General features: G+C 40.6%; 1 protein-coding gene across 1 annotated transcript; it reads left to right on the top strand.

Moving 5' to 3' along the window:
• The first annotated feature begins 114 nt into the window (after nucleotides 1-114).
• Nucleotides 115-26,621, top strand: ZNF652 (zinc finger protein 652). The gene is made up of 6 exons (XM_030021511.2): nucleotides 115-450; nucleotides 16,624-17,768; nucleotides 21,200-21,347; nucleotides 21,653-21,768; nucleotides 23,070-23,214; nucleotides 23,654-26,621. The coding sequence occupies exons 2-6, from the start codon at nucleotides 16,863-16,865 to the stop codon at nucleotides 24,163-24,165; spliced, it is 1,827 nt and encodes a 608-aa protein (XP_029877371.1). The 5' UTR covers nucleotides 115-450; nucleotides 16,624-16,862; the 3' UTR covers nucleotides 24,166-26,621.

Below are 26,621 nucleotides of genomic sequence, written 5' to 3'. Positions count from 1 at the left end.
CCCCGCGGCAACCACCTCCTCGGCGCGCGCCCGCACCGGCACACGCGCGCGCGCGCACACACACACACACACACATAGAGACACACACGCGCGCGCGCGCGCCGCGCGCGTGCGCGCGAGCGGAGTCGCGAGACTGGCTGCGGCGGCCACGTAGCGCTGCGGCGGCGGCGGCGGCGGCGGCGGCTGAAGCTGAGGGGGAGCGGGAGCCGCGTCCGCCGGCGACGGCCGGGGCCTGGGCCTGGGCCTGAGCCCGAGCCAGCGGCTACTCGAGCGCCGTCGGCGGCGGCTGAGGGGGCCGAGCGGAGGGAGAGAGGGAGGGCCCCGGCCGCCCTGCCCTCCGCCCTCCCGCCTCGCCTCCTCCACCCGCCCTCCGCCGCCTCGCCTGTGCCCCCCTCCCCTCGCCGCCCGGCATGGAAGGCGGTGGGGGTGGCCCTGAAGGGATCGGCCTGGGTGAGTGTGGGCCGCCCGTTCGGCTGGGGGATCTCCCCTTCCCCCTTCTCTTCGGGCCTGGCGGCAGCCGCCGAGCAACGCTAGGCCCAGCCCGGGGGTGGGTGACGGAGGGAGCGGGGTAGAGCCGCCTCCCGGCCTGGAAGGGAGCGGGGTGTGTGTGTGTGGGGGGGGAATGCCGTGCCAGGCCCGCAGCCCCCCGGAGGAGCAGGGTGCGGGCAGGGCACCCCCCCCCCCCACTCACACACACACACACCCCGGGCGAAGGGGGTGCAGCCAGGGGAGAGCCCCCCGCCGGAGGAGGGGAGCGGGCGGGGGTGGAATGCTGCCGGGGGGGATCAGCCCTGGTTGCTGCACCCCGCTGGGAGGGGGGGGGCTGTGCCACCTGCCTGGGGGGAGGGGAGGGAAGGTGAGTTGCAGGGGAGCAAGTGGGGGAAAGGAAAAAAAAAAAAAATCTTGCTGCATTTGGCTGTGTTGGACTGCCTTTCCACACCTCTCTTCGCTTTCTGGCTTTGCTTTCCGGCCCCCTCCCGCGGAGTGGTGGCATGGAGGTGTGGGGGTCACTGGCAGCCCTCTCCTTTCTCCTTGTCACTTGCTAATTGTGCCGCCACGACGGTGCACGGTCCGCGATTGTTAGGAGGGAACGCGGTTCTTAAATGCACTCGCTTCTGGGACTGGAGTTGTCATTGGGTAGGTGAGGAAATGAAATGTTACCTTTTACAGTTGCGGGTTCTGGGTCTAGGCGTGTGAAGGGGAAAATCAGCTGTAAAATCAGATGTATTCTCTTTTCCTCAGTCTTTTGCTTAGGTATCTTCCCCTTCTCTTTGCTCTCAGGACAGATGTTGTGGTATGTGCACCTTAGGGTTTTGGTTTTTGTTTTGGTTTTTAAGTGCCTTCTGTGCAACTTTCGGTCCTGTGGATGTCTTGGTACAGGTATTGTTAGAATGAAAAGATATGCTTCAAGACAGAGTATCTCTTTGGTCTTAATAGTATTATGTAAGTGTCTTTAATCACAACTGAGTTTTGGCATCTTGTGCGGTAGAAGTGATTTAAGTCAAAGCGAGGGAAGTACTGTAGACATAAAGGATGTGAGGAATGTGCATTTTTATCTTTTCAGGGGATGACCTGAGCTGTATTGTTCTGGGAATGGCAACTGGCACATGCTTTGTTGACAGTGGTGTATGCGCGGTGAATCAAGAGAATGATGGTGGGGTATGTGTGTGCGCGCTGAATAAAGGAGATGTAATGTGTGAGCATTGATTTGTGAAGGATGGTCTGGTGCACCTTGATTTGCCACCGTGCTGATTGACTGCAGCTTGATTGTTCACATGTGGAAGTTGGGAGCTCTTTCTCTTGAGGTATCTGGTGTGTATTAACAAAACGCATTTTATAGACGCAGGACTGTGGACACTGGTGGTGTTAAATGGGCTGTGGAGTTGCAAAATGTAATTTTGAAAGGATCTAGTATTTCATGGTAAGAGATCATTTACATCCTTTATATGGGTCTAGTGTTCTCATTGGTACCTATTTGAAACCCCTTTATCTGTCTTTCTACCTGCATATAAGATGCATTTTTTTCTGCTTTTTAGAGATTAATCAAGCACTTGCCATATGGTTGTTGTGCTGAATGAATGGAGAGCCCCATCCCTGCCCCAGGCAGCCCACACTTAAATTTAGATGTTGATAATAAAGTTGAGATATAGAGTAAACTCACAGTGTAAATGTGTAGCTGAGGGATAGAAATTTTGCAAGCTTTTTCAGACAGTATGTGTTTGAAAGAAAAGTGCAAAATCATGAAGGCTTTTTATTTTTCTAACTAAGCAATTGCATTTACTAGGATGTCAGAGACTTAAGAATTTATTTATAGTTTTATCTAGTATTTAGTGACTAGTATTTATAGCTACTTTAGATTTAGTTGCAGTAATTGAGATTTGGGAAGATCAATACATGTTTTGTGGCTCAGCATTTGTAATATTTGTAAAAAAACATTCAAATATTTACATGATCAAAAGAGGCTTTGGCATTATAGACTATTGTGAACTTTTTTTAAAGGACTTAATTGATTATATTATTATTTCTTCTCATCTAATAGTGATACAGGAAGCCTTTAACTGATGTTTTCTGGAGAGTAAATTCTTCAGCATTTTTGTATGAAAGGTTAGGTATATATAGGGGCTAAATTATAAAAGCAGTATGTCAGGTTCTGTTGCAAGTGCAAGATACTGGGATGTTCTGTTTGTTTTCTTTTTGCCAGAATCATAGAATGTGGAAATTTCAGATGGAGAGATGCAATTTTATCTAAAGATGGAAAGTCTTTATATGTACAAGAAATTGCTTATAGGTCAAACATACTTTTTCTGGTGTCATACCACCGAGAGCATGAGATGTCCATGTAAGAAAGACTTGGGAAGAGTCCTCTTTGAGTTCATACAACTGCATTAAATAGATATTTCCAGTAAGCAAGATACCATCTTCCAGTCTTGATATCATGTGTCGTATCGGTGTCTAATGGAAGAGTGGTGTACCAATAGCATATTTGAGATAGGCATAGGTATATTTAAGGTGATTACAAAACTACATGTCATCAGTGACCTATTTCTCTGTGGCACACTATAATATGCCTTATCAAAGAATAAATTTCTTTCTAACCCCACAAAAAAGAGAGACATAATTGGAAGGAAGTACCAACCAATTGAGAAGATTGATATGTTCTCTACCAACCTGATTGTGTGGATTATTATTGTATTAAAATATAACCATTCCCTTGGTTAAATTCCTACAGCACAGAACAGCTGATCTCTTACTGTATTCTGCTGTGAAACAGCTCTCTCCCTACAAAATCCAGATCTTGGCTTTTATTTTAAATGGAAGATGAAGTAAATTTTAAAGAACATAATTTTGGTTTTTAAAACAATATTAGTTTACATTTTGCTAAATATGTGCTATTTGTCTTTTTGGAATCTTATGATACCAAAGTTTGGGGTTTTTCCCCCACAATAGTTGGAAAAAATGTGGGGGTTTATGTGAAGGTCATTTTATTATCATGAAGTTACACACTTTAAATATTAATGCAGTCAGTGAGCAGATACTGTCCACAGTTGACATCACCCTATAATCTCTTGGGCTTCCTCAAGCTGAGGAAGCATGGCTGAATTATTTCAGTGTTTTCCAATAAGAATGTGTAGTTCTTAACCTGTTCTTTCCGCGGATCTAAATGCCTAACTTCCACCTCTTTCCACTGTAAATATGAGACTTACGTATTTTTAAAACTTTGCAATAACTCCTTTATTGTATCAAAAATCTAAATAACTAATCTCTTAACATGAAAGGATGTTTTGTGTAGAGGTGACAAATTTTATGCCTTTAAGAACATTTTAATAAAAATATGTTTTGTCCTTGAAGTTGCAAACTTTGTTTAAACACCCTTGTAAGTGAGTAACCGTGAGTAAAATTATATACCATCCTGAGTCTTTGCAGGATCTTCATTTTCAGTATTTTGGAAAGTGGGTGGGGTTTGCTTATAACTCTGAAGTAGAATTCATGTAGCTCTCATAACTAGTAAAGGCATATCAGACAGACTTTCCTAGTTCAGTTGAAACTTTCATAATAACCTAAACTTCTAGTATCTAATTTCCAAATTACCTTCACAAATGCTTAATTTTCAAAGTAATCTTAAATTGGTGATTTTTAGGTTGCTGCTCCCTCCTGAAAAACAATTGCATTGCATAGGCAGTGAAACTCTGGCAGTAGCTCTGGTGCCAGCAGCTTAAACTCATTAACACAAGCAGCTTGCATTAGTTGCCTTGACACTTTCAGACACCCTTCCCTGAGGAGGTTTCAGACTAGTAGTTTTCACTCAAGAGAAACATGTAGCTATGCTGAGCAACTACCAGCACTTTATGCTGTATTGCTGTGCTGTTTGTGTATTTTTAAGTTTTGAAACTTGGTTCTTTCAGTGGAAAAGTGATTTTAGGAGTGTAATGTGAAAGGCAAGCGGGCCTGCTTGAAGATAGGTTAGTGGAATTAGGATCCATATTAACATTTGAGGCAAAACCTGTTAAGCCAATTTCATTCTGTCCCAGGTACTAAATACAAGTGAACAGAAAGTTTTTCAGCTGGAATTTTGGAGGAATATTCACGATAACACTGCAAAGACAGATGGCTTGGTAGGATAAGGTAGTGGAGCTTTTCTTGTTTTTTACAAGTGGAAAGTTTTATAGTTGCAAATTTACAGACAAGCATCCATTGATCCACATACCTTCTTTTATGGGAATGTTGTACACAAAAAAAGTTGCAAATATTTGAGTTGGAGCATAGCTGGATCTTGCAGGTGCAGAAAGCTTACTAGAACTTTGCTTTTCCTATGGCTCACTAGTCTCTTGGAAGACAGTAAAAATCTGTTCTGAACTCCACAGTTGTTTGCAGGTCATGCTTATTTAAGCCTTTTTAGTGCTTATGTGATGAAAAGGGAGTTATGGAATGTGTCTTAATAGTGCTGTCTGAAGACAAATTACATACGGTGACAACTGTGAATTTTAATGGTAGAAGGCAGACTGTTTCTAACAAAAAGCCTGTTTGCTTTTAGTGTCCAAAAGCCTAACATGTAGCAGGTACTGTCAACTACCTGTGTCACTGTAACATTTTTGGATATTTTTTGCTACATATATTTTAAAGAAGAAACTCTCCTTCCTGCTCATACTTCTGTAGGCTTTCTGGTTCTGTCTTTTCTAACAAACTATACTGTTTCATACAATGATGGGAGCTCTGTCCTTAATTCCAGTAACTTTCCCTTTTTTTCTTTTTCAGCCTAGAAAATTTGAGGTGTTTCTTACATAAATGATGGGGTCAGATGCATTGCCATTCCTCAGTATATTTTATATGCTTTCTCACTGTAGTAAATTCTCCAAGTTCCCTGTTAAGTGACATGCACTGTGCTTAGATTTCCTGTGTTTTAACTGCATGACACTTTATGAGGGGCTTATGTTGGGATAGGTGTTTGACGTTAGGACAATACAAGTTGTGGTATATAGATGTGACTTCAGAAGTCTTGAGCAGAGACAGAAACATGCCCATGTCATGTAATAGTAAAAATGGCTGCTGAGAATCTAGTTTGGTTTATTGTAATGTACATGTCTTGAGTCATTCATTTCACACTTACTAGCTGCAGGACAAAATCTATTAGTCAGAGTGAAATGCCATACTGACTGCAGTTTAAAGGTCTGAGAAAAATTATGTCCTGAATGTAATTGCAACTTTTTGCCAGGCAGTTTTGTTTTAACACATACCTGGTTGCACTTTTCTTCTTCCACTTGTACCTTTCTAAATTCATTTCAATACTTCTGTTTTCCTGTTTGGTGTCTCCTCACCTTACTCTTTCTTTATTACACTGTTTTCTACTGCCTTTTTTAAACTTGTTTCCTAAAGTAGTCTGTTTTCTTTCCCCTCTTTTAGATTTTCATGGCCTTTCCTCTAAGCTGCAGATTTCTTGATGAAGGATCCCATCTTCTACTTATCTTTGATAAATTACCTAGCCCACTTATGCTGCTATAAAATAATTTAAAATAATCTCTCCTGTGCACAACCAACTTCTATTATCCCACACTCGTAGCACTTTAAATTCAGACAATAAGATGAAGTTAATTATCCTTGCTGTCAGCGGACACTTTCCTTTCTCACTCTCCCTTTGCACAAATAACCCCAATCTTACTGAGATTCTTACTGAGATGCTATTCCCTGTCTTGCTTAGGAAGTTAAGTAACCATTGTGCCTTTTTGCCAAGAGGGAAAATAAAAGTTTGGGGTTTTTTTTCAAGTGTTTCCCCTCTCATCTTGAAACTTGCTGGCTGCTGTAAAGACAGCATCTCATTGCTGAGATTTGGAACTTGTGCACCACTGAGTAGGTCCTGAGGTGGTTTCTGTGATACTTAGTTCAGAGCTTTGCCAAGACGTGGATTTGACTTGAAGGCTATAACTCTGATCCTACTGTTCTTAAATCTGTGGGTTTAGATTACAACATGTCAGTAAGGAGAGAGAACTCATATCTAAGAATGTTTTCATAATCATTAGAAACATATTTTTAAATGAAAGCATGAGTTATGCAAAGGCTGAAGTCATTTCAGAAAAATTCCTGTTTGCTACAGGTTCTTGAAAATACATTATTTTTTCAACCTCAATTCTTAAGCATCATCCTCAGATTTTTTTTCCACAGATTTGTTACTGTGCTTCTGGTTCTCTTACCTTGGTATTTTGTGGAAGGTGAAAGCCAGATTGCACCTGTAGAACAAATTGATTATTTCAGGAAGCAAAGTCTTGGGTGGTAGTATTCATGAACTTGCACAGTTAGCTGGTTCAGAGAACTGATCCAGCTGAAAAATTATCCCAAGGAATGGTTATTTTCCAGGCAGACTGATTTCCCAAGGCATCTCGCCTTGCAACCATAAGAATGCTGGTGTTGGCATATAAATAGGGAAAGAGTGTACTGCCTCCTTTGGCAGCCACACAGACTTAGATCAGATTGAAATGAACAAGTAATGCTGGCCTTCACTGATAATTGTCCTCACTTTGCCCAGAAGGAAATTTAAATACAAAGCGGAGATAGCTTTGTATTTAGCTGCATTGCCCATAGCTGCATAATGAATTAGAGGGAAAACTGGGAAGAAAATCCAGTGTATCAGTGGGAAGAGTGGGTATGCTTGAGAATTGCAACTGCAAAACATGTGAAGGTTGAAATGAACTGCTGCTGTGGTACAGTGTCTGTTTTGGTCACGCTTAGACTTGCTGAACAGCTTTATATCTCCCTGTCTAGCCCTGGTAACTTCAGGGAGAGCGCTGAATGTACTTGCAAAGGTAGAATATGTGCAAATAGGAGTTCTGTTGAAGTATTGTTACTTGGTAAGCATTTCTTGGAAGTTGATAAATCTGTGTGTTGTTAAATGTGCTTTGTTAAATTTGGTAAATATTACAAAAGCAAGAAAGTCTGTTTTTCCGAAAGTTTACATTATGTATGCATCTAAAACAAACTGTGTGTAATGTTTCAGAAGATTCAGTAGCTCAAAACAAGACAGTAATTGGCAGTGGAAGATAACCATACCGAATAGTTATTCAGGGTTTACAGGAGCATTGTGACATTGTGCAAGAAGAAACACTTACAATAGTATAGTTTTGGTATTGGCACATTTAGACTTTTGTCAACAGTAGATTACTTAAACTTCTCCTGGTGATTTGTGCTTGCATGAACGTACGTATCATCTTTGTATTAACCACAGGGTTAGCCGGGCTTGATCCGAGTAGCATTTGGCGATTCAGTAATTAAAACGCTGCTAGAAGTTATAAAACTGAAACTCTACAGGCACATGCAGGTGTGGTTTTGTGGGCAGTTTGAAAGGAGGAGATGCTAAGAGAAGCCCAGGTAAGGAAAAGAAGGGAAAGCTCCTTGTGTTAATTCTCTGTCAGCACAGCATTTACCAGTACCAGAGTGGTGAGTCATGCTCCTAGCTAGTGCATCTGCCACTGTGCAGAGGGCAGTTGTGCAGCTGCTGCAAGCTTTTTTGTTGCTATGGAGGTTTTTACAAACTTGTTGCTGGTTTCAAAGTCAAAATTATCTAGTGTGTAAAGAGCTCTAAATGAAAAATGGAGAGGATTTTAAACCTATCCGTAAGCACATTCCAATGATGTGAGAAGAACAAACTTTATTTTGGAGAGATCAAATTCACACTTCGTGAAGCCAAAGAAGATTTTGCTATTTAAATCTTTTTTCTACTACATACCACCCTCAGCAAAGTTCCAAAATATTTAGCAGGTGTTTTGTTTTTTTTTTTAAGATAAACTGATAGACTGGAAATGAATCAAAATGTTTTTTAAAAACTACATTAAACTGTGACTGAGGGACCCTGTAAAGTATGTGTGTAACATCATGCTCTCGGCTCAGATGAGATTATTTTAAACATTCCATTATTACACTGTAAAAGATAAATGATACAGGAGCACATTACGTGCTGTGATGTGTAGTACAGGCTGGTCAACAAAAAGCTGTAAGCGAATAAGTGAACCTCTCTGTGAGTTTTCTTAAACTGAACCCTTCTTTAAAAAATACAAAACTGGATTGTTACCTCCATTCTACGTATTTGCAAAAGTCTCCTTTGGGGCTTGCTAGGAGAGGAGGTAAGTATTCTGGATATAAGTTTATTATTTCTTGCCAAGTTGGTACTGTCAGCTTAAACCGAGGAAAAACACCTTTCCTCCAGAATAAATGTCCAGGTGGAAGTTATACCTGTCAGCTTTACTTTGTGGACAGACCATTTACATTTTTTTGAGCTCTCAACTGATCACATCTACATATTTAAAGACACTGATAAACATCTAGTGCCTCTTTCTCCACTCCTCCTCTCTGAGAGGGAAAATGCTAACTTTGGGAAACAAAAGTACAGATCTTGATGATAGATTTCCTTTTTGTTTTCATATGGCTTTGTGTGTAGCCTATATTGTTAGTGCAATCACTTGCAATCTTAGAATAAGTTAGTGGTATTTAATAAGTGTCATCACTGCCGTCTATGAATATAAATGGCCGGTTTAAAATCTTAGTGCAGTTTTTACTAGTCTTCAAGATATGTGAGCAGATAATGATGAATGCAAGTGTTTTTAAAGCAAAAAGGAATCTTGCCACTGAACAAAGACAAAAACTAGGGAATAAAAAGTGATTTGGAACAAAGAGTAGGCTAATGGGTGAAACAATTGCCCTTCAGTATCATAGCAGTGGGTAGTTTTGAACTTCTGGCACATATTTTGATGAGTATACAAATTTGAAGGGACAGATGATCTGTTAATGTGGTCATATAAGGCTTTTTAGCTTCATATATTGTCTTCAAGTTACCAAACAATTACAGAAAAGTAATAAATGTGAAAGGTGTATACATGTGAATGACTACTGTTAAGTGGCAACTACCTGGTTGTGGTTTAATCTTGCTTTCTATTTTTTGCATTGAAAGATACAGATGAGGCACAACAGATTTGAATACAAGGAAGTTCCTAATTCAGTTACATGTGTTTAATTTTTATATATTTAAGGTAGTAGGAAGAGCTTAGACTTTTAATTTGACTGTATATCGTGGTGTACTAGAACTTCTTTCGAGATGGTTTTGCCTAGTAAAAGAAAAATGTTGAGGTTTATGGCTGTCATAGCTGAAACTAGTTCATAGCCAGTAGAAATCTTTCAGCTTATTGCAAAAGCTGAGGGATTATAATGCTGCTGAATTCTGAAATGGCAACCTTTTAAACTATTTTCAGTGGAGATAATGCTTGAAAAAATTCCAGATTCACGGTTCTGGAAATCACTGGTTTGAAAGCTTTTGTCCCTCAAACCAAACTTCTAGATAGAGCCAAATAATTCATCTTAAGAAATGGAAAAAGCCTGAAGGTTTTTTATCATAGTTTTTATGTTTTAGCTGCAGGATATTATATAAGGCATTTTTCTGGAATTGGAAATATGGTCTGCTTCATTTTCCATTAGACTGTTAAATACTTACAGGCAAATAGCCAGCTCCATACAGTGAAAATATGTTGCCTGCTGAGTTAGCGAGATACCTATCATAGATTATTTTAGGAGTGGTCGAAAAAAGTAACTGGACGATGGGACAGTCTAGATGCTGTGCTGCATCTTCAGGCTTTCATATACCACCCCGTCGAACATACTTCTGCCCAGACCTTTACTTCAAGAATTAGACAGTATTTATTCACTCTCCAGTCTTTTGTTTCCGTGCCAAGACTCGCTGCAATACTTTCAGTTACTGCCAGCGTTGTTGGGTTTTTATGATGTGCATGTCGGTTTGCTTAGTTGTACCAAGACTAATCCATTTGAGACAGAGATGCCCAAATATGTGGCATAACTTTAATTTCACCAAAATACAAGCCACAGTGCCACACACCATTTTATGTCTGATCTTTTATATACATTGATGGGAAAATCTATTTCAAGTGAATTTTGAGCTTGCAGTGAAGAGAGTTATGATTTTTCTGTTTTTCACAGAACAGTCCCAGGAATTGTGAATGCTGTTTCCGAATATCCTCTTGCCATGTTACACCAGATTCCTAAAGCCTGTGTCAGCTGCACAAAATTGTCCTTCTGATACAGTAGATAGGATTACTCTTCCCTCGTTTCCTTTGTAGCTCTACTAAGCGTGAACCTATTACAGATACCATCTCTTAGATGGGTGTTACAAGCTGTCCCTTGAGGTATAGCAGATAACAGACTAGGTCGTTAGTAGCAGTCAGTCTTTTTATTTTGCATTTACATGGGTAAAGGCAGGCTTGAGTACTTACCCATAGAAATGCAAAAACTGTGAGGATGTGCTGACTGTGGCTCTGTCTTGACATAAAACTTACCACTTAAGAACATATTTTCAGGTTTTTTGCATATAAAGCAGCTGAGATGCACAAGAAAGGAGTGATTGTACGATGATATAAATAATTCCCTCTTGTGTTATAGTCCTGATTACTATCCGCTGACATGATGTAACTTGTACCAGATGTGTTTTCCCACTAACTGGGAATTGCTGTGCCTGTGCACTATTCTGTTTCATGCACCTGTTCTTCAAACTGCGCAAGTATGTTGAAACCTTTTTTTTTCATGTCCTCTGAAATATTGCTAATGTATTGAACTGTAGGTGACTGGACCATTTTAGTCAAACATTTTGTATTTTCACATTGCAATCTCTAGTTATTTCTTGCTAATATGCTTTTCAGAATTCACGTTACCTAAGGATTTCCCAGAGCAGAGTTGTAGTGAGAAAGCATTAATGTTTTGTTATTTTTAGGAAAAATACAGCAGAACTTTGTGTTGGGCAGTATACTTAAAGCTAAGTTGTATCTGTGTAATGAAAATTATATTTTTCTGATGCATTTTCTTGTATTTCTGTCCTGTCTGCTGATGAAATTGATGACTTGAAATTGATTAATGGGTAACACTGATTAATATTAACAGAAGCAAAGTGAAAAAAATCACACTCTTATTTACCTCTACATTTATACTTACCAGAATGATGCATTCTCTTATCAGCCTTCCAAAATAAACCCATGCCAATTTGTCATAGTTGTAATACTTCTTCTGTATCCAAATAATGTGACTAGTAAGTGTGAAAGCGTTTAACTTAAAATGATACTACCCTTTTGAAAGGGTTGAGCTACACTAGCATTCTGAATTCACATAGGTTTTAGCTGTACTAGAAATTTCTACCTGATGAGTAGAAAAGAAGCGGGGAAGCTGGTGCTCCAGTTTTGGTTAGAAATTTGGGTGGTAGCCAGACTGTAATGTGCCCCAGGTTTGGCATGATGTTGGAGCCGTGTTTAATTAATCCCCCCAAACTGCAACCACTGTCTTACTCCGGTTCTGAGTATAGTTTTTTCAACAACTACTTGACTAGTTTGAAATTGGCCCATTATCTTAAATAATGTAAATTATTTATTTATGCACATGGTTGTTTCACCACTTGTAAACTGAGTGCAAATCTGGTTGCCCCAGGACTTAATGGAGCTGCTGGATTGTAGCTTCCAACAGAAAGGCGTCCAGGATCCTTAAAAACTTCAGATTGTTAATGTATATGTAAAATGGCATTGCCTTTAATTATAACACAGTTATTTTTTTCTTAACTTTTTCTAACTGTAGTCTGAGAGAAGTCTTGTTTTATGGAAAAGAAAACGTCAAATTTCAAGATGATCAAACTTCTAAATGGTAGAGTGGAAAACCTGATCATTCCCCGCAATGCCTCTTGATTGTATCCATCTAAAAGCTGCTGTTAAACTGAGATCTGTCTGCTTCTAAACTGAAGAGGGGAAGAAAAAGAAGTTTTGGGGGTTGTCTTGTGTGATGTTACAGGTCTTGTGTTGTAAAGGAAGTGTGCAAATAATTCGTGATGCTCGTTAGGGTGTGTGGTATTTCAGTGCTGCAGTGTTAGCTGTGGCTCAGGTTCCCCCACGTGTTAGGTGCTGTATACTGCTGGAGAAATAATTTTGTCTTGGTGTCTTGTGAGCTATATTAAGGTTGAGAACGCTTCTTACTGTACCAAGTTGGAAGTGAAATCTAGTACAAGTGGCTAGTAAACAGAAACAAAAACTTATATTCTGTGCCTATTCTTGAAAGGCTGTGTTATAACAAAGCAAGAAAATAATGGATGGCTAATAAATTAATGCATTTTTAATGTGGGACACTGACTATCGCAATCTCTTCTTTCATAGTATTCACTTCATGCAAGAAGTAGGTGAGCTGCGGGAAAGCCCCAAGCTCTTACCCTTCCTCTTCTTTTTTCCTTATGGTGTGTGTAAAATTTACACAAGCAAATGCCACTGATTTGTGAATTGAGGCATGGATATTTTTTTAAAGGAATTTTCTGGTCCTTATGGCTATCTGGGAAGAGTGGGGGGAACTTCCAGATGTTAACTAAATAATAAATCAATACAGTGCCATCTTTGTGTCAGTAGACAAATCACCCTTGTGCCTGCAATGCTTCTAGACTCGCCAACCTACAGCAAAGTGAATAAGACCAGCATCTGTCAATTTTCAGAGCTAATATTGATAACTTTTCTATGGGCAGTGATTAAACTGGTAAAAAATTTTTAAAAATTAGGCCACTGTCACACTGACCAGGAGTGGCAGGGTCATCACTGGTTGTGGAGTGCCCCGAAGTGCCTCTTCTGCCCTGTTATGGGAGCCACCAGAAACATGCAGGCAGAAAGAATGAGCAGTTAAGTGTACATCTGTGGAGCTGGCAGCCTGTTTGTGATAGCAGGCAAACAGCTGTAGGCCATGCAGGGGTCAGTAGCTCACAGGGAGCCTTGATACGCAGAGATGACTGTGCAACCACTTCACTTACTACAAAAGCTGGAAGAAGCTGTGTTTCTTTACATCAGTGCCTGCTTCTGGCGGATGCTTGCCAGAAGTCAAATCGTATGTCCTTGGCACAGGTTAGACGAAAATATGAGATAGCCAGGCTGTCAAGCTGGTCCCTCTCTGAGGGCAAACTAAGGACATGTAATTTAAAGTCATTAACCTCTGAGTATATTGCGCTTGGTCTCTGCTGATTTCAAGGCATCTGTTGAGCCAAAGTTGGGGCAGGTAATTGTGCCTGTGCTGTCTGCTATAAATTGTTCTATTTTTAGTACAGATAATGTGAAGAAATGCGGTTTTTCTTTACCAGTAGCGAAAGCATTGTATGAAGTGTTGCTCCCACATACACATGCTTCCTCCACCTACGTATTTGTCTTCAAGTTTTTTTGTACTTTTTCCTGGGTTTGAGCCTTTAACATTCATAGGCTTGCAAACCTTTCTTGTATGATCTTTGATTGCAAGTGTTGCATGCACCTCATAGAGTCACTCTATGCTTGTAATATTCCTCAGTTTTATGTCTAGATAGGCTTCTTCAAAAATTGCTTTGAAACTGTGTATCCTTTTTACATTTTAATCAGAACCTGTATTTGTCCCTTTTTGTATTATGGCTGAAATTCATTCTGTGAGCCCAAGCTGTTCAGCAGCTTTGAAAAAAGTGGATTCACCGGGGCGGGGGGGGGGGGGCGGGGGGCAAAAATAAAAACACCCAAATGCTGCTTTCTTACATTTGGGATTAGAAACTTAAGGGAAAAAATCTTCCATTATAATATTTTGGGCAGTATTTAAGCTACTGTCTAGAACTGTCAGTAGTCTAGTAAGTATGTTGATGGTATTAAATGTATAAAGAGGGCTTTGCTTTACCAGCTGTTTGACTGTTAAATAATGTTGTTCGAAAGTTGCAGGTCCCTTGAGGGTAGCAGGCGGTGTATTCAAAGTGAAAGTAGGTTACTGATTCTGCAGAGTGAAGTGGTTTTAAAACCAAATAGCTTTGATAACTCGGAATAAGCCCCTTTGTTGTTTTTATTTGAAGTGGTACTCTGTTCATACAAAGTGGTTTATTAAATATTCCTTAAATGAGCAGAGGTGAAATGGTGGCAGGATATGTAAAGAGAATATTTTGACATTCAGTAAATGGGGGGTGGAAGTGAAGCTTCCCTTTCATGACAAGTTTTTTGCTTTTTCTGGCGATCTAGCAGCAGCATTCTGGTAGCCTTCCTGATTTACTTGTGCAGCTTGCAAGAGATGCTTAATAGGCTGAGGAAATAATCGGGTATCATTTTCTACGTGACATAGTGATTTTTCTGAGCTTCTGAATAATTTATTACATTTTGTTAAAGGAAAAGCTAAACTGGATTTCATCGTGCCCACTGCTTTCTCAGGGCCTTCCTCGGTATAGACTTGTTAATTTTGGCTTGCAATCACAACCAGTTTATTTTATTATTTACTAGCTTTTCCATCTGAATATTACTTGTGATCACAAGCCAATGTTAACAACCCGTCTCCACGTATTTCCTGTTCCAGCTGGGTCTTGGTGCTCGTCTTCCTGCCTCACCTCTGGAGCTGGGAAGCTGGAACCTGAGACCCTGCTGAGCATGGAGCAAGTATCGAGCAGCAGGAATAGACCCTGGTGTTGCAGTGCTGTGAGTCTGTCTGCAGGTCACTCTGTCAGGCGTCTTCAGGGTGCTTTTTGAGTGCATTTGGAAATACTGGAGTACTGTTTAAGAATCTGCTTTTAAGCTGGTAATCACACAACTGGTTATTGGTCTGTCACTTTCCCCAGCCCAGCATGTCACTTCACAAAGATTGTGGGGCACAGTTCAGTCTTCTTTATTATTCAAACCACTGAGACCATTGGTAGGTTCATCTCCTGTTCAATTAAATTCACTTCAAAGGGGGAAATTTGTGGTGGAAGAGTAAAATAGAAACTGTAATATACAAATCGTATGAAAACATATTTGGATGGAAGTTACCACGTTTGTAGTGTGGAGGGTATTTTAATTCAGTATGATGTGGAAGGAAATTTATCATAAAAATCCATGTCTGTAATACTGCTTTAGGTTGGTTGGTTTTTATTGTTGCTTCAAGAATACTACTAATAAAAATGGCCATATGATTCTGCGAAATCCAAGTGTTTTATACCTGTCTGCTGGACTTAGCCCAAGCTTATAGCCTCGAGGATATGTTCAGATTCTGATAGTGGGGATCCGGTTTTCTTCACATTTAGCTGCTCGATCCATCCATTTTCTGTTAGGGCCCTTGTCTGTCCTCTAGTCATGGGATGTCTCAGGCTCTGTCCTTAATTCTCTTCTTCTGCACCCTCTAGTCACAGGTGTAGCTCTGCGTATGCTGTTTGGTCAGGAGTTCCAATGTATTTCTGATTTGATCTGCACAGCCAAAAATCTTGGCTTGATGTTGCAATACAGTGCTACCAAAATCTAATTGTCCTGGTGAAAAATAGATGCAAGAGACTGATTACTTGTATTCATTAGGGATCACGTGGCTTTTTTTTGCAAGAGGAAGTAACAGTGTCCCGGTCAAATTCCATCTTGAATAACTGCAAGTGAAATTTAGATGGGCAAATGTAATATTGTTTGGCTACTGCATTAAGGAATAAGTAGTTGGGGGAAGGGAGAATGAGACAAAAGAATAAGTGCCTTAAATCAAGAGGCTGTATGAGGGATCTCTGAGGTGGAAACAAGCAGGGGACATGGTGTTCTTAATCTGATTTAGTGCTGCAAGTTGAAAATGTCTCCATTGAAATTCTTCATGCATATCTACATTAATGTTGTTCAGTATAATTTGTCCTCTTTCTGGGTAAGGGTGGGCTCCTTTTGGGAGATACAGAAGGAGAAGAGGTATTTCTGGGGAGGTATGCACCTTGTTTGATGGAGAGGCATATGGGAGAGAGCAGAGTTTCAGGGCCATCAGTGCTCCCGAGAGTCCAGGAGAAACGCAGGTCAGCATCTTGGCCCAGCGTTGCGGCAGGTGGCAGTGATCTTTGGGAGGTGGAGAATATTCATTGCCTTGATGAGTCTAATACCAGTTCTGATCCCCACAAAAGGTGCATGTATTTGTACTTAACTGCCAGTTTTGCTTGAGACAGTGCTATAGGACAGTCCACCCCCAGCAGATGCAGCTCAGATAATATACCCTGTGCTTTACCCCAGTTGTACAAACTCAAAACAAAATAATTTGCTGATGATTTTAGTGATTTTTTATTATTATTATTATTATTATTATTATTATTATTATTATTATTATTATTATTATTATTCATTTTGTTTTCTCTGTTGTCTTTTATAGATAAAATGTTCAACGGTTCATTGGCAACTTTCTCCAGAAGAATAATTACTACTGCTCTGCTCTTGCCATAATACCAGAATTCTGTGACCTACACATCAGTGCTAAACTCCGGCAGAGAATCATATTTTGTTCATTCTGTGTAGATGGAACAGGCGTCGGTCTTGAGAATCCATCCTGATTCAAAGCTGCTTACTTGGTTTTCTGGGATTAAAGGTGCTCAATGAATTAGGGCCCCCCAAATGAGTCAAACAGCCAATTCTTGCCAACAGTTGGTTGAAAACTGTGCCGCGCATGCAGGGATGGCGCAAGAGGACAGTCGCCGTGGTCAAGTGCCACCCACGTTTTATCATGGTGCCAGCCAGGAACTTGATCTGTCCACCAAAGTATACAAGAGAGAGTCAGGAAGTCCTTACTCTGTGTTGGTGGACAGCAAAATGAGTAAACCACATCTCCATGAAAGAGAGGAGCAGCCATATTTCAGGGAGAACAGATCGGTAGGAGAGGTCCGGGCTGTGAAAGAAGATAGAGAAAACTCTGACGACTCTGAGGAGGAAGAAGAGGAGGAAGATGAAGTGACTTACAAAAGGGAGCAGATTATAGTAGAGGTAAACCTTAACAACCAAACATTAAATGTATCAAAAGGGGAGAAGGGTGTCCCCTCCCAGTCCAAAGAGACTGCTGTTCTTAAGACCAGCAGTGAGGAAGAGGAGGGTGACAGTGGGGAAGAGGCCACTGAAGACAGTAATGATTATGAGGAAAATGAGAGGCAGAAGAAAAAAGAGAAAAGAGTGGAAAAAGTTAGTGTTGCACAAAGGAGAACAAGGAGAGCTGCATCTGCTGCAGCAGCCACAACTTCCCCATCACCCAGAACTACAAGGGGTCGTAGAAAGAGTGTGGAGCCCCCCAAGCGTAAGAAGAAAGCTGCAAAGGAGCCCAAGGCACCTGTGCAGAAATCAAAGTGTGAAGAGAAGGAGACTTTAACCTGTGAGAAGTGCCCCAGGGTGTTTAACACACGCTGGTACCTGGAGAAGCACATGAACGTCACTCACAGGCGCATGCAGATCTGCGACAAATGTGGGAAGAAATTTGTTCTAGAAAGTGAGCTGTCCCTTCACCAGCAAACAGACTGTGAAAAAAATATCCAGGTAGGTTTGCTCACCTGCTTGCCAGATTTCCATACCTTCTGTCGTGCCCTGGATACAGCTAGTGGACACTTCAGAGGGGGAAATCTTTTGCACAGACCAGGTTCTGACCGAGACCTTGTCTCTACATATCAACACTTTGGTGTCTTCCAAAAGAAGTAAATTGCAGGGAACAGAGTGTACAACTGACATCTGCTTTAGCAGAGTTACTCTAGTATTTAACTACAAGTTGGGGAAAACGCAAAGCTACTTTAACAAATGTCAGACTCAAGAGTAACTGGCCTGAAAACAAGTCCATTTGCAGTGAAGTACTTTGACAGGATAAACCCTCCTTCTTCTTTAGGTGCTGAGCACCTGCAGCTCTCGCTAGCTTTAAAGTTCAAAGTGTTTCAGAGTCCTGAAACTCAGTCACAGAGTATGTCCAGGTAAGGTTTCAAGGGAGAATGGAATTATGGCACTTTGCTAGTATGGGAATCAGAAATTTTTAAAATACCAGAGAGGCAAGCAGGTGAGAGAGAAACTAGTGAAGTCAGGATTTGAACTTGTGTTAAAATGTAGCTTTTTTTAAAATCCTATAATTATATACAGGCAATATACAGTTGTGTTCATGTATGCCTATGGAAGTGTACAAATTCAGGGACTAAATCTGTTCATGAGCCTGCCCTTTTCCCAGTGTAAAAAGTTCAGTAAATCTCACTGATAATCTAAAGATCTCTGGTCTTTCTCACCAGAAGATTTGCAGCTTTTAATTTTATACAACAATGGAAGGCTGTGTTGTAATAGAAGCATTTTAAAGTTTAAGTTGTGGAAAGAGTTTCAGAGTTTCTGATTCATCTGCGGTTTGTACTTTGCTCATAGGCATCTATGTTCTCATGTAACTGGGGGCACTGTTGTTTTATCTGGCGATTAGAACGTGCTTTTTTTTGCCTTGTTAAACTAGGCACAGTGTTGCCACCTACTTCTGAAATAATCCCACTGCCTGTATGAAGCAGCTTGAGTTCAATTTTTGTGCAGCTGAAATGTTGAGAGTTTGTAGGGCAACAAGTTTTTTGTCTGTCCAATGAGTTTTACCAGAAAGATTTAAGAGTGAGTTTGTTTGTTTGCTTAAATGCTAAACTGAATTGGTATTCAATCCCCACTGTGTGGGAGACAGTTGAAATATTTATTGCAATTTCTCTTTGCTGTAAGATTCAAATGCAGCTCTGTATAACGCTGTTATTTTTCCTTATGTTTCAGCTCATAGGAGGAAGACTGAAGGAAGGAATATAAGATAATGAGTTTTGAGCATAGTTAGTAAAATACATAAACATTTCAGTATGTCATTGCAGTTTTTGAAATAAATACTTCAAAAGTTTAATGTAGCAAAGAACATTTAAGTGTAACGTTAAGGAATGCCCAATCATCCAGGTGGCTCATTCACAGCATAAAATCTTTTGACTTGAAACAGGAATTCATTAATAGTTTGAATGTGTGGTATAGAATGGAGAAGTATCCTGTAATCCATGCACACACATGCTTCTGAGGGGTTACATTCCTCTGTCCAAAAGTGATAGGAAAAGAAGAAATTGTAGAAATTGTGGTTTATATCCAGTACTAGAAGAATCAGGTCCAGAAACTTCCCCAAATATTTCTAGTGCCAGAAGCACCGCTAGTCATCTTCAAGTTCTCAGTATAAGCATATATTCAACAATTATTTTTGTCTGTCCTCACATTTGGAATGTGTTTCGCAGCTGCCTCCTAATTTGTTTTTATTACACTTGGCAAAAGGAGTAAGGGGATATGAAAGTTTTACATTAATGTAGGGTTTAATATGTCAAGGGGGATATGGAGCTTTGTCTAGGAAAAAAAATTGTTTCATTATGTAAGCGGTAATTGAACTGATAAACATGGCTGGCTCCTCTATATTTTTCATCTACGTGATGAAATGTATCTGTTTTTCCACGTAATTTCTGTTTTTCATCCTTTCAAAATTAGCACCTTCACAGAATTTCTGTTGTCACCTTAGACTCTCTGTGTAGTAGCTCTCAATATTAGTGTTCTAAATTACTTGCTGCTGATCGTCACTTAAATTGTAGACTGACCGCTTCAAGGGCTCGCTTAACCTTAAAACAAAGGATTTTTGATCATTTCTTAGCATTGCTTTACTGTTTTTGTCCCCCCTGAGGGCTACAGTTTGTTCTTCACATGCCTCCAAGTAGGTACTTTTGGAGGCAGAGGCTCTCCTTGGAGTCGGCATGGTGAGCGGTGTACCAGAGTTTCCAAGCCTGCAGAGATTCAAGCACTGTGAAAGCAGCATAACTTGTCTGTGCAGAGAAGAAACAACTCAAGCTGGCAGAAGGCATAGTATTTGCTAGTTCAGCAGTGAACAGCATACAGCCCTTCTTACTTTGAGGGAAGGAGGGTAATTGATAGGCAGAAAAATGGAAATGTACCAAAAACCCCGAACACCCCAACAGCTAACAAAAAATAACAAGCCACAATTCCTTCCTCTTCACTTCAAAGATGAAAATGGCTTGGTATCCTCACATATGTGTCTGCTATCAAGTTTTACAGCTAAGGTTATTCTGGAATTTTCAAAATTGTACACGGATTTTTTTTTATCAAGTCTTTAGCAAGAACTAACTATTGGGGAAAAAAAGAGATGCGTGAAAGCCTCAGGATCCTGCTCATCGCTGACTTTCTGGACACTTCACAGTAGTTGTGGGAACAGATTAAAACATTGTTTGCATATTGTCATTGTAGACCTACAGTGCTACTGATACGTATAAATGGAAGAGTCAGAACATGAAAGACGGAGCTGACAACTTGCTTTGCTGTATGAGCTGTGTACCAGATTCGCCACATGGTCAAGAGCTGCAAGATGGAAGCTGTCTTCTGTATAGAGCTAAAAGGAGAGAGCTTTGACTAGTTCACGGGCTCAGTTAGACCTGGAGTTTGAGGGGTCACAGCGCTCCTGTGAAAGCCAGGGCTGGATGTGCAGATGGGTTTAAGGCAACTTGTTGGTGTTGGCCTCCTCCACTGCTGTTGGCTTCTTCCCACGCCAGGGGTTTGGATTCTTCCCACACCAGCAGCATCAGTGCCTGTGAAGTTATCTTCTCTGTGCTCGCTCCTCAAGGGCTGCATCCAGCCATATATGCTGTTGTGTTTTGGAAATAAGTTAGTGCAGTGGCTGTGGTGCTCTTCGGGTGGCACCAAAATGCAGCGTGTTAACATCCTCTGTAATCCTGCTTGATCTGGCTTTTCTTAGTGTAATTATTTCAAATATGAAACAGTAAATGTAAGCTGAAGTACAGTCTGAGACAATATATAGCATAGTGATTTGTTTTGGGCTTCTTTTTGTCATGCAAGAGGAAGATAACGTGGCTTAACTCCACAAACTTCAATCACTGAATCTTTCTAATTTAAACTTCCTTCTATTTATCCCATTCATTCAGTGCGTTTCCTGTAATAAATCATTCAAGAAGCTCTGGTCCCTCCATGAACATATCAAGATTATCCATGGATATGCAGAAAAGAAATTCTCCTGTGAGATTTGCGAAAAAAAGTTCTACACCATGGCCCATGTGCGGAAACATATGGTTGGTGAGTTATTGATCGGTGCTTCTGTTGGTTCTGCCTCATAACGTGTCTCTGTGGTTCTTAACTCGTAATTGCTTTTTTGAGGAGGAAAATAATAAGGCAAATTCAGTTGTCTGAGTTTCATCCTTAGCAAAAAGGTCAAGTCTGTAGTACTGGGCAGCGAGCAAAATATGTATGTGTGTACATATGTGTATATACTTACAAGCTGTTCAGTAGTAATCATTTTCCTGCTTGGAGTTGGAGGAAAAAATTGGTTAAAGAACTGTTTACATTTGAATGACCATCTCTAATGTACTGTTGTGTTGCAGCACACACAAAGGACATGCCATTTACATGTGAAACCTGTGGAAAATCATTCAAACGCAGTATGTCTCTCAAAGTACATTCCCTACAGCATTCTGGAGAGAAGCCTTTCAGATGTGAGGTGAGGCAGCCACTGTTAATATGTTTAGATACGGTAGCATAAGGTATAAAATTAGTAACACTGTCATCAGGGAATGTAGGTGGAAAGTGAATTGACTGACTTGTAAATGAGGTGCAGTTTCATAAAAATTTGGGGAAAATTCTTCTCCATGTGGAGAGCACAGCAGGAGTGCATCTAGCAGCAGTTCAAAGTGAGATGTATTTGGTTTGCTTTTACTGCTGGCTGTCATGTTTTTCTCAATGAGTACACACTACAGCAGGATTTGAATCCTAGTTTTCCCTCGGTGTTCATAGCAAAGCCCAATGCAAATTACATTAATCCTCCCTGTCCTGCCCAGTAACTTGAAACAGATAGAAGTGGCGACAGTGAAAATAAACAAATTACTGCTTGATTTTCACTTGTGGGGAAAAACTATTGTCCTCGCTGCAAACTATTACCTCCTTGAGATCTAAGACAGTGCTCTGAATTTGCATTTCTTAAACCAAGTTATGTGTGTGTTGGGATGGGGGAGAGTATCTCACTGATGCGTTCATGTGCATTTGTGATTGTAATTTTATGCCTGCCCTCGGGAAGGAGACCGTAATGGACAGACTTACCCAGTCATATGTCTGGGGCAGATAATGTCTCAGTCATCTGATGGGGATGCTTGTGGGTATCACATGATGGAGGCAGAGGGGGTGCAGAGCCCTTCCTCTTTCCAGGGCAGGTCTGGTGGCTCACCCTGTCCATGAACTGGGGCACAATTCCAGCCAGACACATGGTAGTAAGTAGTAGTAATGGCGGTAGTGCAGCCAGAGTAGTCTTGTCGTAGGGAAAGAAATTACCTCATACCAATAAATAATAGCTGGAAAACAGGCTGGCTTGCTGAAAAACAAGCCTGCCGTAGAGCTGCTGTTGGTTTTGCTGTGTGAGCAGAGTCCTCTAGTGGAGACATGCTGTAGTCCAGCAGAGTTCGCTGGCAAAGCTGCAAAACCTCCAAATGATACCTTAAGCCAACAGAAGCACTTTTCTGTTGGCATAACCGTGTCTCTGCCGGGCTTTTGCCAACGGCTGTGTCAACTAAAGGTTGTGACTGTTCCACGCTCTCTGCCAAGGCTCTTGTGTCAGCAGACCTTTTAGTACAGACCAAATTCTACTCTTGCTAAATAATTTAAATTCTGTGTTTGTGTGAGGGTCTCTGTGTGTACTAGTTCAGGTACTATTTACTCCTTCACGTAGTACATTTGAGTGCTGTCCCATGACTGCCTTGCTTCTTAATGCATGGTGCCTGAATATCATGGGTTGCTCTTTTTCTGTTGCAGAACTGTGATGAGAGGTTTCAGTACAAGTACCAACTGCGTTCCCACATGAGCATCCACATTGGGCACAAACAGTTCATGTGCCAGTGGTGTGGCAAAGACTTCAACATGAAACAGTACTTCGATGAGCACATGAAAACACACACTGGTAAGAACTTATCAAAGAAAAGCACAAGTACCTCCAGGACAAAAGCTTTCCTATACTTCCAGCTGTATTCCCTTTCTAGGAATTTGGGATCAAAACTGTTATCCAACCTAGAAAATTAGACAGGAAAGGTTAATACATTACCTTACTGTTAAATCTAACTGTCTGTAGTCCCGTGATTCGCTGTGGGGGAAAATGAGTGGTTAGGCTTACTTCCTTGTTATTTTGGTCAGAAGGAACCCCTTCCCAAAGCCTTATCAAAGATTGTCTTGTGCATCAAAATCCAAAGGTGAGAGAGGATTTCATAAAGACTGAGGACTTCTGTGAAACAGCTGTCTCTCTATTTGCTGAAGGTAGCAGTCACAGTAGCTTTTGTAGGATGCTGAAGTAAGTATTAGCAGATATTCTGTGCCTAACCGATGGCTGTATCCGTGTTTGGCAGGAGAGAAGCCCTTTATCTGTGAAATTTGTGGGAAGAGCTTCACCAGCCGCCCAAACATGAAGAGACATCGCAGAACTCACACAGGGGAGAAGCCCTACCCATGTGACGTGTGTGGCCAGCGATTTCGCTTCTCCAACATGCTCAAGGCGCACAAGGAGAAGTGCTTCCGTGTTACCAGCCCCGTCAATGTGTCAGCTGCTGTCCAGATCCCACTGTCCACGACTTCTGCCACCACAGTCCCTGCTATAGTGAACACACCCACCACCCCAACTCCACCTATCAACCTGAACCCAGTGAGCACACTTCCTCCACGCCCCATTCCCCACCCATATTCACACCTTCACTTACATCCTCATCCTCACCATCCACATCATCTCCCGGTGCCCCCGGTTCCTCATTTACCCCCTCCTCCAGCTCTTTTTAAGAGTGAGCCTTTAAATCACAGAGGCCAGAGTGAGGACAACTTTCTGCGGCACCTGGCAGAAAAAAACAGTTCAGCACAGCACCACTAACATCTTTGCTTCCGGCCAGCTATTTTCCCGTTTTATGCACATGGAAACATGCCCTCATGGAAGTACAGAGGGTTAGTTGGTGAGGATCTTTGTCTTTCTCTTAACCCCAGCAGATGGTCCTAATTTTTCCCTTGAATCAGTTAACAAACAAGGAAATCCTGTTTTGGATCAGCAGTGCTCATTTGAACATGGGAACCAACAGGACTTAAACCCAATTTGCTTGCATTTTACTGGTGACTTTTATAAATTTCAGATACTGAGACTTGTGGAATTTTATAATTTCATATCAGCTGATGAGGTATGCTTGCTTTTATATCCTGGACTTCTGCTCAAAGAGGAGATAGGCCTGGTTTTCTTTGTACTAATCGGAAAGGCTGTGAGATTAATACAGAGCATTAATTGTATCACTGTGTATCGTAATGGATTCTTTTCCGCTTTTGGTGCCGGCTATGGAGTGAGCCAGCCACGTATCACAGTATATTTGAGCATTATAAAGAAAGACAAAAAAATTTGTTTGTGTAGCTCTCCTAACACACTCTTTATTTTACTACAGAAATTATTTTAGAGTTTTTTGTATAGACCTATTTAGTAGTCTGTTTCTAAAATGAAATGTATTTCAATAAGCGGTGTAATTTTTTCAGTGTAGCTGGACCTATGTTGTATAATAGATAAATTTTTATAATCATCAAAATGTGATTCTTAAAAGATGCATATAGCTTCTATAGTGAAAATTATTCTTACAACCATACAACTTAAAAGGTGCTTCAGAGAAGAAAGGAACCCAAGAGGTCTCTGGAAAGGTTGCCTCAAAAGTGATGTTGATTCAGAACTTTATGTAATTTATTTTAGTAGGGATTTTTTTTTTTTTTTTTTTTTTTTTTTTTTTACCCTTATGTTTCCCTTTTCACAGTTTCTCTTAAGCTTTTTGGACAAGGACATTGGGATACCGTATTCCTGCTCCACGGGTTTTCTTTAGTTCAGTTGGAATGAGGTATGAGATGGGTTAGAAAGGGGGAGCCCCTTACACGTAGGGACCCGCTAGTTTGGGAATAGAGAGTCACAACAGAATGAGAATCAGACAGCAGAGAGGAAATCCAAGTATCTCAAGTCAGCCAAGCATCTTTTCTCTTTATATAGGAGAGCCGGTTTCAGTGGCTTTTCATGGTATGATTTTAAGTTGGGGATCATATCAAATGCTGCTCTTCAGATTGCTTTTTGGAATTCCTGGAGTTGTTAGGAGAGGGGAATTAAGTGAGATCATAAATGTGGTGTTTCTGACTGGCTGATTGTAAGACTGGGAAGAGAAGTTTGAATGAGACAATGGTGTTTCAGTTGCATTGTTAAGAAAATACTGATAGCACTGTATGTACCATGTGAAGCTCTATCCCGTAAATGTAATGTGCATAAAATTATGGGATGATTTCTAGGGGTTGTAGTCAGACTTTTGGCAAATCTAAGTTTTACAGTTGTAGAATAGGAAACTTTGAATTGTAGGCATGTCACTGTTTCATAATCCTGGGAGGCAATGAGGGGGAAATGACAAGTTTAGTGCAGGGATGGTGGGCTGGAATGCCAAATGTATCTGTTTTAACCAGTGAGTAGCTGTTATTTTTTCAGGTTTGTATTTCTCTTCATCTAAAACTAAATATAGCAGCATTATGCAATCTAGGAACTTGTTGCCACCTTCAATGAAGACAGAGGCCCAAGGCAATCTACTGTAAGTCCTCTTTTCCTTAAAATTCCTGCTCTTCTGTGCTGCTTTTTAAATTAAATCCCACCAAACTATATATCCAGAGATCCTCATAGGCAGATGTCAAACTTCTATTCTGCTTGGTAATGAACTGGGGTTTTGTGGCTAATGGGATTGATTTTTTTTCAAGATAGCAGAAATGGTGGAAATTCTTCCTAGCGTTCTTCCTCAAGGTTAATGCTGTTAAGCACTGTGTTTTGAAACACCATGTCCTCTGTTGAGAATTAGCTCCTTAGTTCATGTTTTTCACTGTTTTCTACCACCTAACCATTGATGTTGGTTTTTTCATAACAAGTAGAGGAAACTTTAGGAACCAGAAAGGGCAATTTTGGCCCAACAAACCTACTCATTTTTGACTGAGCTGAAACCCCTTCCAGCATTTCTGAAAAATAAACCAATGGGTTTTAAAAAATGTTTTCTCTATAATATTTATATACACCCTCTTACCTTCTAGAAGAAAAAGCCAGTTATGAAAGTGAATTTACACTCATGATTATGACTGTTGTATTTACTGTGGCTGGTCCGCCCCGGAGGTTCTATGCATTCCACGTCACATTTGCAACCTACATTTCTGTTGTGCCACTATTTTATGGTCAGGCCTGTTATTAAATGATTTTTAAATGCTAAAAAATTCTTGGTAAATCAATTGTATTCCAGTTTTGCAAAATGATTTTCTTCTCAATAAATTTACAGTATTAGGCTGCTA

Source organism: Aquila chrysaetos, chromosome 8, assembly GCF_900496995.4.
Source record: "Aquila chrysaetos chrysaetos chromosome 8, bAquChr1.4, whole genome shotgun sequence".
Classification (NCBI taxonomy): Eukaryota; Metazoa; Chordata; class Aves; order Accipitriformes; family Accipitridae; genus Aquila; species Aquila chrysaetos.
Note: the sequence above shows the minus strand (reverse complement) of the source record. Positions and strands in the feature narration are given on the sequence as shown.